Raw genomic sequence first — 10,503 nt, 5'->3', positions numbered from 1 at the left:
GAAACTGCCTCGAATGCACGCGAAGGCAAGTGGTACCTTTAATGACAATAGGAAATGTAAGGACCACAAAATAACTCGTTTTCTCAACCCCCTTTCTGTGACTTCACATTTATAAATCATGTCACGGTGTCTATGTAACGCAGGGACATAGACAGGGATGAAATATATGTGTCATTTTGACAAAAGACAGTTGAATTTTTACACATATATGGATTTTATCGCTGATATGGTGGTAAAGCCAGTGTTTCCGTGATGTCGATGAATGGAACACGGGCTATCACCACCACCATCATAGTTGGTTGTCATCTTCCCTTGCAAGGTTGGGCTGAAAGCAGCTGTTTCACCTCGAGTTTACTTGAAACGTTTTGATTCACGCTCGAGCTTAGCATCCGGGGGGGTCCGATACCATGAAGGGAGTCCGGATTTTCGTGGTCTTCGCGGTGCTTTCCGCCGCTTTGCTGTGCACAGCCGGAGCGGGCAGGAGCGGCAGGACCAGCAGCAGCCAGAACAGCTTCCGACGGGCGGCTAACGGCATCTACCAGACTCTGAGCAGCGTGTTCGGGGAGGACAACATCAGGGGGCTGTACAAGGTGAGAGGACGGCACAGAATGTCCCGGACAGCGGCTGACCCGGCGGATTGTGGTTTTTAAAGGTGGCGAAACAGGAAAAGAAGCGCGCCCCGGGGCCTGGCCAAACAATTCGGATGCCATTTTGAAATATTCAGCCTTAATCGTTTGATTTAAGTCTGTAAAAAGGTTCTGGGAGCCGTCATATCCCAGCATGTCCCCGTCCGTGTTAGGGGAAATCTAGATAAGCGTGAGGGCTCTGATTGGGCCAGCTGCATTTCCTGCATTTTGAAACGATTTTTAATTATTTCCTGCATTTGGCCCGCCAAAAAAATAAAGAAAACTACAGGAAAGTGACGCGTTAAGTTGCTCACACTTCGACCAACTAGTGATATCCTCATTTACATGTTCAACCTTTTTAAATATGTTTTATAATAAAGATCCAGAGACTCTCAGCCTTCAACTACTTCTCTTTTGTGCTCATTAAAAAAAAAAAGTATTCAAGCTCTTCACAAGAAAAAGTCACATTTACAGTAAAATAAGTTATTAGAAATAAAACAGATCTTTTATATAATGTTACTTTAGTTTACAGAACTCAAATGCATCACTACAAAAGCATTATTTTTGCTGATTTCTGAACTGTTTTGCATGTAATACCGACTAACTAACTTACTTGCATGGCTCAACATATAAAGCAATAATAAGACAAGCTAACCCTGATGTTTTTTTTCTTCCAAGTTTTTCTCCAAAGCTACGGAGCGATTCGTCCATGGAGTGGACTCGTTTGTTGACACCATCTGGAAGATCTGGTCAGATCTGCTCGACGTGATGGGCATCGATTGTAAGCCTTTAAATATATTTATGACAGAGTTAAACATCCTAACTGCTTCTACAACTCCTTTTGTTTAGTTGATGAGTTAGTTAATGTCACGTCCTTTCTCCGTTTCCTTCCCTCCGTGTAGCGTCCAACCTCAGCCACTACTTCAGCCTCACGTCTCTCAGCAACTCGCCGGCGCGCGCCCTGCTCCTGGTCGCCGCCGTCCTGCTGGCCTACTGGTTCCTCTCCATGTTCCTGGGGGGTTTCTTCTACCTGCTGCACGCCGTTTTCGGGCGCTTCTTCTGGCTCGTCCGGGTGGCGCTCTTCGCCCTGTCCTGCCTCTACATCCTGCAGAAGTTCGAGGGCGACCCCGAGCGCGCCGTGCTGCCGCTGTGCTTCGTCATGGCCGTGTACTTCATGACGGGGCCCGTGGGTGCGTACTGGCGCCGCGGGGGCGGGGCCGGTTCGCTGGAAGAGAAGATCGACCACCTGGACACTCAGATCCGGCTGCTGAACATCAGGCTGAGCCGCGTCATAGACAGCCTGGAGCGCCCCGGGGAGCAGTAGACTCACTGTCGGGTGTGGGGGTGGGAGGGGACGCCAGCGTCAGAAACTACCAGGTATTTTACAACTCTACTGTTAGGTGGGGTCCAACTAGATTTGAACGCAGCGTTTTTAAAGGTTTGAGTTTATTTTGGGATCCTCCGAGTCACCTGGAGCTGTACAGATCAATCAAACTCAGCTTCTTTACAAAGAATTCGTCACGTTTTCTACACCAACCAGACATTTATCGGTCTGGCCTCGGCTAATTTTGACAAGTTTCATATCTTTAGATTTCCTTCCTCTTGGCTGAAGCACCAACGAATCTTGTTTTAAATAAATCAGCATGATTCATGTGTTTATTTTTGTCCTCATAACTAATCTGAGGCTTATAACGCAGGTTTTGTTCATTAAAAAGCAAAAACCGACGCTCTTTATCAACCTGCTGATACCTGGCTGAAGCTGGTACGTTGTTATAACTACTGTGTAAAACTTTAAAGACGGTGGATGGTCGTCCACAGTGAGGTTTATTTATTTCATTTCCGTCCAAAAAAAAGAAAATGTGTGAACACGTCGCAGTAGTTTGTCTCAGTAGGTCACGAACACGTCGTCTTGTGAGGACGTGCGTGGGTACGTGATGCGTGATGTGTGTGTGTGTGTGTCTGTCTGCGGGGGTCCAGCTTGGAAAAGTGCTGTTTTTAAAAAGTCACCCTTAGACCTGGAAACAATCCAGACGGCCGGCAATATCTCAGGGACTCACCCAACACGCCGTCAGATCATGTCTTCGTCTCTCCGCGGTTCAGATGCTTCTGCTTTTTTTTTGTTTTGTTTTGTTCTTTCGTCGTGTTACGTTTAAAGTTTGACTCATGCCTTACACCCAGACCAAATCCAACTTTTCATTTGTTATTGTTTTGTTATTGTGGAATCATTGTGAAGATTTGAACTTCTAACTTGTAACTTTAATTTGGTAATCTGATGTTCCGTCGGGTTTTCCATCTGCCACAGTCTGTCGGCGTTTCTTCATGAATATCACCGCATTCCTTTCATTTAAAACCATTTCAGTGTGATTTATGCTTTTTAATACCTTTTTATGATGCACTGTTTTAATAAAGTCTGTTAGCTATTGTTTATGAGCCTGCTGCATACCCTCCACTACGTTTTATTTTTAACTTGATCAAGTAAAAGATGCATGTTAGGAACGATGACGACCGCGCGGCTCTTATAGTTCATCATAAGGACGAATCAGTGTTTAACGTCCTCAGAGCTGATATGTGGAATAAGCTGGGGTGTAAATCCTCTCAGCTTCAGGGGGGTCTCCTTCATGAAGAAATGTCTGTTTTATCAGGTGTGTTTTCCTTTCATTTTAGCACTTAATCTGCCTTTTTTTTAACATGGTCCTTAAAGTAGTGTCCACTTCTGGCTCAGTTCAACAAACATATCCCATCGCAGTCCGGTTGTGCTCCTGTCATGTGGCAGTGCTTTGATTTTTCTGGCTTTGCCAAAACATTCCCAGTTTGTTTTCTGGGCGTAAACCAGCTCCAGATGACCCGTGTACCTGGAGTCACGTGACGGGGGGGCGGGGTTTCGTTGCATGCTGCTTTTCTGCCTATAAATTCTGATCGTTTTGTCGACTGCCTTTGGAGAGAACTTTTGTTTTTGTTTTTTATGTGCCAGGAATTTATTACCTACTGAGTTATATTACTGTAATATCTTTTTATTCCTGTACTGATTTTATTTTTTTTTGCACTGATTACTGAACTGTTTAGACCAAACTATCCCATTTGCAGATATGCTTTTATCTCCTCCAGTGACGGCACATTTTCAAGTATTTTTAGATAGAATTACCTGTTTTTAGTTCACCTGAGAAAAGAGGTTTCATCCTGATGTCTCATGATGTCTGATTAGCCTGCAGGTTATCTGTAGCTGTAGTTTTTCTGTGCATGCGTGTGTTTTATCAAAGTGACTAATTGTGTTGTTGAAGGAAGGGGTTCACCGTGAGTCCGGTCATAAACATGTCGCTGTTCAGGATTTGAAATGATGTCTGTGAGGTTCTGGTAAAAAAAAAAAAGAATCTGGATGCAAGCTGTTTTGCAGCTTTCAAACCTCCGAGGTGTTCTCTGAAATGTGATAAAGTGAAGTTGAGTAAAGTAGTTTTTATATTTATATATATATCCCACTTACAGGCTGAATGACACCAATTAATTCCTTGGATTTAACGCTACAAGCAGATAAATCTGTTCAGAGTGTAAAATAAATAACTTCATTCACTTTCACTGTACTGTATCCTGCCTGTTTCTGATGAAGAGTAGCCTGTTGGTTTGTTTTTTTTATAAGTGGTGCCAATAATGTAGTTATTTGTTACTTTAAGGAAGTTATGTGTAACTTTTTTTATCATTTAGTTGTTTCACCTGCTGAAAGTTTAGACTATTTTTGTTGTTTTTAAATTGCTTTGAGCGTTTCTGTACCTGAGTGACGTGGCGCGAGTCGGAGCTGCCTGCTGTTGTCTACGTCGTGTTTTGAGTGTGTGTTTATAAAAACTTGCTTTTGGGGAAATGAGGTCCAGACTTGAATAAACACAGCTGTGTAACTGAATGGCTTTGATTTTTCCTGATTTATGTGTGATTTTTTTTTTTTTAGGGAGATTTGTTTTCCTCTCAGTTTAGAATAGGGGTGTCAAACTCCAGGCCTCGAGGGACACTGTCCTGGAAGTTTTAGTTGTTTTCTGCTCCAACACACCCGATTCAAACGGTTTAATCACCTCCTCATCTAATCATCAAGTTCTCCAGAAGCACGTCCATAAAGTCATCCATTTAAATCCGGTGTTTTAAAGCAAGAACACGTCTAAAACGTGCAGGAGAGCTGCCCCAGAGGAACAGAGTTTGACACCCATGGTTCAGAAACTATTGAACATATTTTGAAGCGAACAGTCTGGACTACAGTCAGTTTAATCTGCTTTTAGATGAAACCTCCGATTGTCGCCTAAATCACCACGGCTTTAGCATTTCTGACACTAGGGGGCTCTGCTGAATCTCACTTTGTTTAAAGCCCTTTTTTTATTGGAGAGATGCTAATTTTTCACAAAACCAAAAAAAAAAAAGAAAGAAAATAATCAGTTGTGACACCAGTATTAGGACATACAGCTAGATGTGTTTATGTGTACAGATACATGTAAATGTAGTACAAACTTTATGCATGAACGCTGATCTTATTCTTAAAAAATAATACAAAAGTTTGCAGAAAATCCATCTACAGCTGTTATAAGTACTATATGTCTTCTATTATTATTATTACAAATTGACAGTAAATTAGAGACAAGAAACAGTGGGGAGAGTGAGACTGTCGGCTCACAAGCAAAAATGGATTAAAACAAAGTAAACCTAATAATCTCAGACAGAAAAACAGCAAGAAGGAGTTATTTCTGTGGCATTATGAAATAAACGTATTTCTTTACTGGCAGGTATCAAACAGAACGTCATTCCTCAGCTTTCCTGCCGTGTTTTGTTGCTTCGTTTAGTCTCTTTAGGCTGATTGGGATGACAGGATTACTAATCTAAAGCCACACTTCAAACACAAGATTAGTCTAATTCAAATCTTCAGTAACTTCAGAAACTACAGTGCATTTCCAACGGTGGTTCAAGTCCTAAACTAAGCAGCTGGCAGTGGGCTTCAGACGCTCTTAATTCAGAATTTGCACGTTCATTTTAACAGAAGTGCATTATCTATCAACACGAAACGTCGACTATGATCAGCTCATTTTAAAAACAACAATCAGGCTGGAGTTTGAGATACTCAACAGGTCTAATCGTACTCCTTGTTAGATTTGGTAACTTCATAACAAACCCACCGGTTTGACTTTACCAACGAAAAAACACAGAAACAGATACTTGGTTTAACAGACCGACACCAAAAAAGAAAAATGAAGTTTTTTTTTTTTAAGTGCTTCCACAATTTCAGCTGCATTTTAGTAAATCTGACACCTGAATTCCTGTACTTTACATCCTGCAGAAGGATGTCGACTGTATAAAGATACTAATGGACATGAAGTGAGTCAGAGGCGTTTGCAGGTCGGTGAGAGTCCAGCTGGTGTTACAAGGTTTCCGTTTCAGAGCATGTGCTCCGAGCCCACTGTGTGCTTCATGATCGCCAACACTGATGCCATCTGGAGTCAGGCGTGTCTTCCGTTTAAAGCTACTGTCAGATCCTTAAAAAAAAAGAATTTCAGCATACTGCAAAAAGCTGCTGCTTTGGTCCACACTGATAGAGTAGTTTATAAAGCATGATAAATCTCAGTTATTTTCTCTTGGTTTAAAAAAAAAAAAAAAAAAAAACTGGACACAGCTTCAGAGCAGCAAGTGATTCACAAGGTGTCTGTTACCTTTCGGAGATCCAGTTCCAACACTTAAATCATCCAACTGAAACACACTAATCCAGTCCTGTTTTTGGTTTGTTTTTTAGGTAAAATCCTTTTACCACAAGAAACTTTGTCCAGATGAGAGGCAATGCTGGGCATCTTCCTCCTCACGTCGTCGTCGCCACACCTCGTCAGACATTTCTCTCAGTGTGGCAAAGTAAAAGTGCCAACAAAGCATGTAAAAAGAGTTGTTTTTTTTTCTTTAAATCCTGTGAATATCTGGCTCCTCGCGGGTCAGTTTTACAAGTTCTTCTTCGGTGTTGTCAAAAACGTGCCACAACTCTAATGTCCAGGTCTGTGCCGCCCGGACCTGCGCCGGACCCCTGAGCCGGGTGGGACCCCTGGTCCAACTGGACATGATGGAGACCTGAGTTGAAGCTGGCACACAGCAGATTGGTAGCATCACTGGGAGCCAGGGAAACCAGCGGACCGGCCCCGTCCAAACACAACGTCCCTAAACAGACTGCAAGGATCACAGCAGAAGACAAGTTAGAGAATAAAAACATAAATAAATTACAGGCCTAGCATTCCTCAAAGGATCATCATTGCCTGCTGCTTTTCATGCTTTAGACTTCGATCATTTAGTGTTGAGAAATGAACAAGCTGTAGCTCTTTTGGTTAAACCTTAAAAACATCTCACACAATCTCATGCGACATCTCCAGATGTCACACTCAGTATGTGTACTGAATGACTCTCAGCTACATCGAATTTTAGCTCAACATCTATAAAACTGACTGAGTTTTAGGCATTTTTGTGTTTGCTGAGATCCCTTTGCTGTGGTGGCCATCTTGAATTGGACTGACTCCAAAAGGTAATCAGTTGTAGATGTCAACCTGATGATTGCTTTCTCCAAAGTAACTACAGCATTATCGCTCGGCGGCAGGCGATAAATGTCTCTTAAGGTGCGTTTGTTTTATCCGTGGCGTCACCTGCTGTGTTCTGATCCCAGATTTTCAGGGAGCTGTCGTGAGAGGAGGTGGCGACCCGAGCTGTACCGCCAGGAGACGCAGGCAGAAACATACAGCAGGCCGTGGTCTGAAGATGACCTCTGTACTCCACAACTTTACAGCCAGGCTGACGGAGGTCCCACAGCTAACAACACACACACACAACCCGTTATACCAGATGTTTCAAGATCATTCACACAAACCGTGGACACCACTCAAACATTTCATTGCATTTTGGTTAAAATAAGATGGCCAACAACCACACGGACACCTCCTGGGGGTCTCACCGTGGCTTCGCTGCCCTGCCCTCCGAAGCCGTTGCTGCTGGACACCAAGTAGTTCCCATTTGGCGAGACGTCACAGTGGGTCTGGATGTACTGCTTCGCCGGGAAAGTGTTGGTCACCTGCCACGTCCGACTGTCCCACACCCTGCACACAACAACAAACACTCAGTATGTTGTTCTCAGCTTCAGTAAAGATTAAATTATCCTCACACTGCTCCAGGTTTTGGTGAACCTTTATTAGGCTTTTCTGTCTCAACAGATGCACTGAACAGAACCATCACTGTGCTGGTAAAGGTTCAAGTCTATCTTAGGACTTAACACTTTGTTTAGTTTTCTGATTGATTATAGAGATAGATGGAACTTAGTTAACCTTTTTTAAAGAGCAACAGTAAAGTGGTGTTAGAGTTTTTTCCAGTGGAAGTCTAGCTCATTGTGATTATAAAGCTTCACTAAGTCTTTAGGCACGTTAGAGCCTAAACTATTGGCTAAAATTGAATTCTAGCTATTTCAAATGGAATCAGGTCATAGGAAAAAAAAAAAGAGTAAAAAGTAGGTAAAGCAATTTAGCTTCCAGTTCACATAAACCAGTCAAATGAGACCTGAACTCGTCTTTGACCGATTAACAATCAGACAGGAGTACGCAGAGTTTCTTTTACTTTGCTGCCCCCTCTTTTCCCGCATCAACACCAAATTAGACCTGCTCTGTACTTTGTAAGAAAACATCATTAAAGCAGGATCACAACCTTAAAACACTAGCGACTTCCAAAAAGTCAAAACCTAAACCGAACGGTTTTCTGCTCCATGGGAACAAGCACATCTGTCACATCCGTCAGCACCGATCGCCAACTTTCTGTACCTTATGGTTTTATCCTCCGACGTTTGGACTATAGAGGAGCTGGCCGGCACCCAACATACATGAGTCACCTAAACAGACACAAACACCCAGTGAAGAAAAAAAATGGACAAAGGTAAACGTTCCTGCGCCGACAGCCCGAAGCACGTCCCCGTCACTCTCACCAGGTTTCTGGAGATGTTGTGTCTCTGTTCACATTTCGCAGATTCGATGTCCCACAGGCACATCCAGTTATCACGGGAGCCGGTGCAAAGCTTTCTTCCATCTATAACCAATATTTCAAAAATAAAAAATAAGGAAAACAGCATAAAATATTTATCTCAGATTCTCTTTATGTGTAAGATAACAAAAATCACATTCAGACAAACCACAGTAAAATCATTTATTTGTGAGCAAGGAAAAAAGCTGAAATAATAAGCATTAAGTTACATCTCAGTATTTATTGCTATATTATATTGTTATTTATATTTACTTGCATACAGGAGATCAATTCAGACATATTATTTTGTAAAATCACCTCAAGTTAGATCTACAGCCTGTTAATTTATTATAGTCGCTGCAGAAGGCGATGATGGCCGTTCTGTTATGTTTTAACTTATTTTCATCCAAAATCAAACATCTCAAATATAGCACAAAGAATTAAGATGGTGTGCAGCTCTAAATAAATGTTCATAGCTACAAACATGATCCTACCTGCCCAGATTTAATATGATACGCTGGGAGATATTTGAGTTTTAGAATGCATTCCTACAAAGCTAAAAAAAAAAATCACAGATAAGAAAAACCTGAACCCACGAGTTAAATATTCACTCCTGGCTGAGTTGTCTCTTTGTGAGGGAGTGTTTCTCTGTGTGCGTACCAGGGCTGATAGCCAGGCCGTTGACCACCAGCTCGTGCCCACAAAATTCCTGGATGGGTTCGTCGCCCTGGTTCAGGTCCCACATCAGAACTGTCTTGTCCCGTGAGGCACTGAAGATCCACGTGCTGCCGGGAAAACAAATCACCTGGCGGACAAACGGAGGCGGGCTTCAGGCGTGCGCGCGTGGGAGAAATGCGCAACGGCTTTATCGGTGCACACGCGGTGTTGACTTTACCTTGGTAACCTCTCTGTTGTGACCCTGGAAGGACTGACACATCCGGCCTTGTTTCCAGTCATACACCACAACAGCCTACAGGGTGGACACAAGCAGGCCCGTCTGTGAGCCTCAGTGGTGAACAAACACCGTACGCCATGACATTTGTGACTTGCGAACTTTTTGAGAAGGTCAGACGAGTACGGTTGGATAGATAATAATCCGTAACGTGGGTAAATATTGAATGACTATGTTCACCTGGTCAGTCCCACCAGAAACACACAGGTCTGGGCTGAGGTTGGTCACAGTGTTGATGGATCCATGATGGGCAGGTTCGTACTGTAACACCTGACTGTCCAGAGGACTGTCGGCCTTCTCCCCCTGAGACGCTCTGCACACATCATCAGCCACAAGAGACCATAAATAAACACAGAGGCATATTTATTATTGATATCACACTGGATTTTGGCTCCATTTCTAATTCTAAATCACGTTTTTGTTGCGTTTCGCACACTTTAATTTTAGCTGGAAAAAAAAACGACTTCCCTCTAGCACGGTTTTTCCAAAACATTCACAGATTTGTTTCATTTACAAGCTTTCATTTAAGATCCTACAATAAAATGAAGGCAATTTCAGAAGAAGCAGATAATTACAAAGTAATTGTGTGAATGCTTTTAAGCATTCACACCATTGTTTTCCTGTTTTTCTCTTTGAAATTCAGCTTTTCTCTTTCGGTTTCAGCATTTTCTGCTAATATTACTTCTGCTAATGCAAATTCAGCTATAGTTTCAGCTAATTCAGCTATAACTCCAGCTATTTCAACTATGTTAATGCTAATTCAGCTATAGTTTCAGCTTAATCAACTATAGTTTCAGCTATTTCAACTATGCTTATGCTAATTCAGCTATAGTTTCAACTAATTCAGCTATAGCTTCAGCTAATTTAGCTTTAGCTTCAGCTAATTCAGCTATAGCTTCAGCTATTTCAACTATGCTAATGCTAATTCAGCTA

General features: G+C 42.4%; 2 protein-coding genes across 3 annotated transcripts in view; one reads left to right on the top strand and one right to left on the bottom strand.

Moving 5' to 3' along the window:
- Positions 1–251: 251 nt before the first annotated feature.
- LOC108234419 (bri3 binding protein) lies at positions 252–6,512 on the top strand. Of its 2 annotated transcripts, XR_005233633.1 has the most exons (4): positions 252–590; positions 1,305–1,407; positions 1,529–2,003; positions 6,379–6,512. XR_005233633.1 is itself a non-coding variant. In XM_017413607.3 (3 exons), the coding sequence occupies exons 1-3, from the start codon at positions 408–410 to the stop codon at positions 1,948–1,950; spliced, it is 708 nt and encodes a 235-aa protein (XP_017269096.1). In that variant the 5' UTR covers positions 252–407; the 3' UTR covers positions 1,951–4,515. The 2 variants fall into 2 exon arrangements, 1 of the variants encoding a protein (XP_017269096.1); XM_017413607.3 differs by lacking the exon at positions 6,379–6,512 and having other exon boundaries at positions 1,529–4,515.
- wdr31 (WD repeat domain 31) overlaps positions 5,051–10,503 on the bottom strand; it is a 9,171-nt gene continuing 3,718 nt past the window's right edge. The window contains exons 3-10 of the mRNA XM_017413691.3: positions 9,751–9,883; positions 9,514–9,588; positions 9,279–9,423; positions 8,584–8,684; positions 8,423–8,490; positions 7,570–7,711; positions 7,265–7,427; positions 5,051–6,797 (exon numbers count right to left, since the gene is read on the bottom strand). Of these exons, the coding sequence (XP_017269180.1) occupies positions 6,598–6,797; positions 7,265–7,427; positions 7,570–7,711; positions 8,423–8,490; positions 8,584–8,684; positions 9,279–9,423; positions 9,514–9,588; positions 9,751–9,883 (1,027 nt within the window). The 3' untranslated portion in view covers positions 5,051–6,597. The remainder of the gene's footprint in view (positions 6,798–7,264; positions 7,428–7,569; positions 7,712–8,422; positions 8,491–8,583; positions 8,685–9,278; positions 9,424–9,513; positions 9,589–9,750; positions 9,884–10,503) is intronic.

Source organism: Kryptolebias marmoratus, linkage group LG1, assembly GCF_001649575.2.
Source record: "Kryptolebias marmoratus isolate JLee-2015 linkage group LG1, ASM164957v2, whole genome shotgun sequence".
Classification (NCBI taxonomy): Eukaryota; Metazoa; Chordata; class Actinopteri; order Cyprinodontiformes; family Rivulidae; genus Kryptolebias; species Kryptolebias marmoratus.
This window is presented reverse-complemented; position numbering and strand designations above follow the sequence as displayed.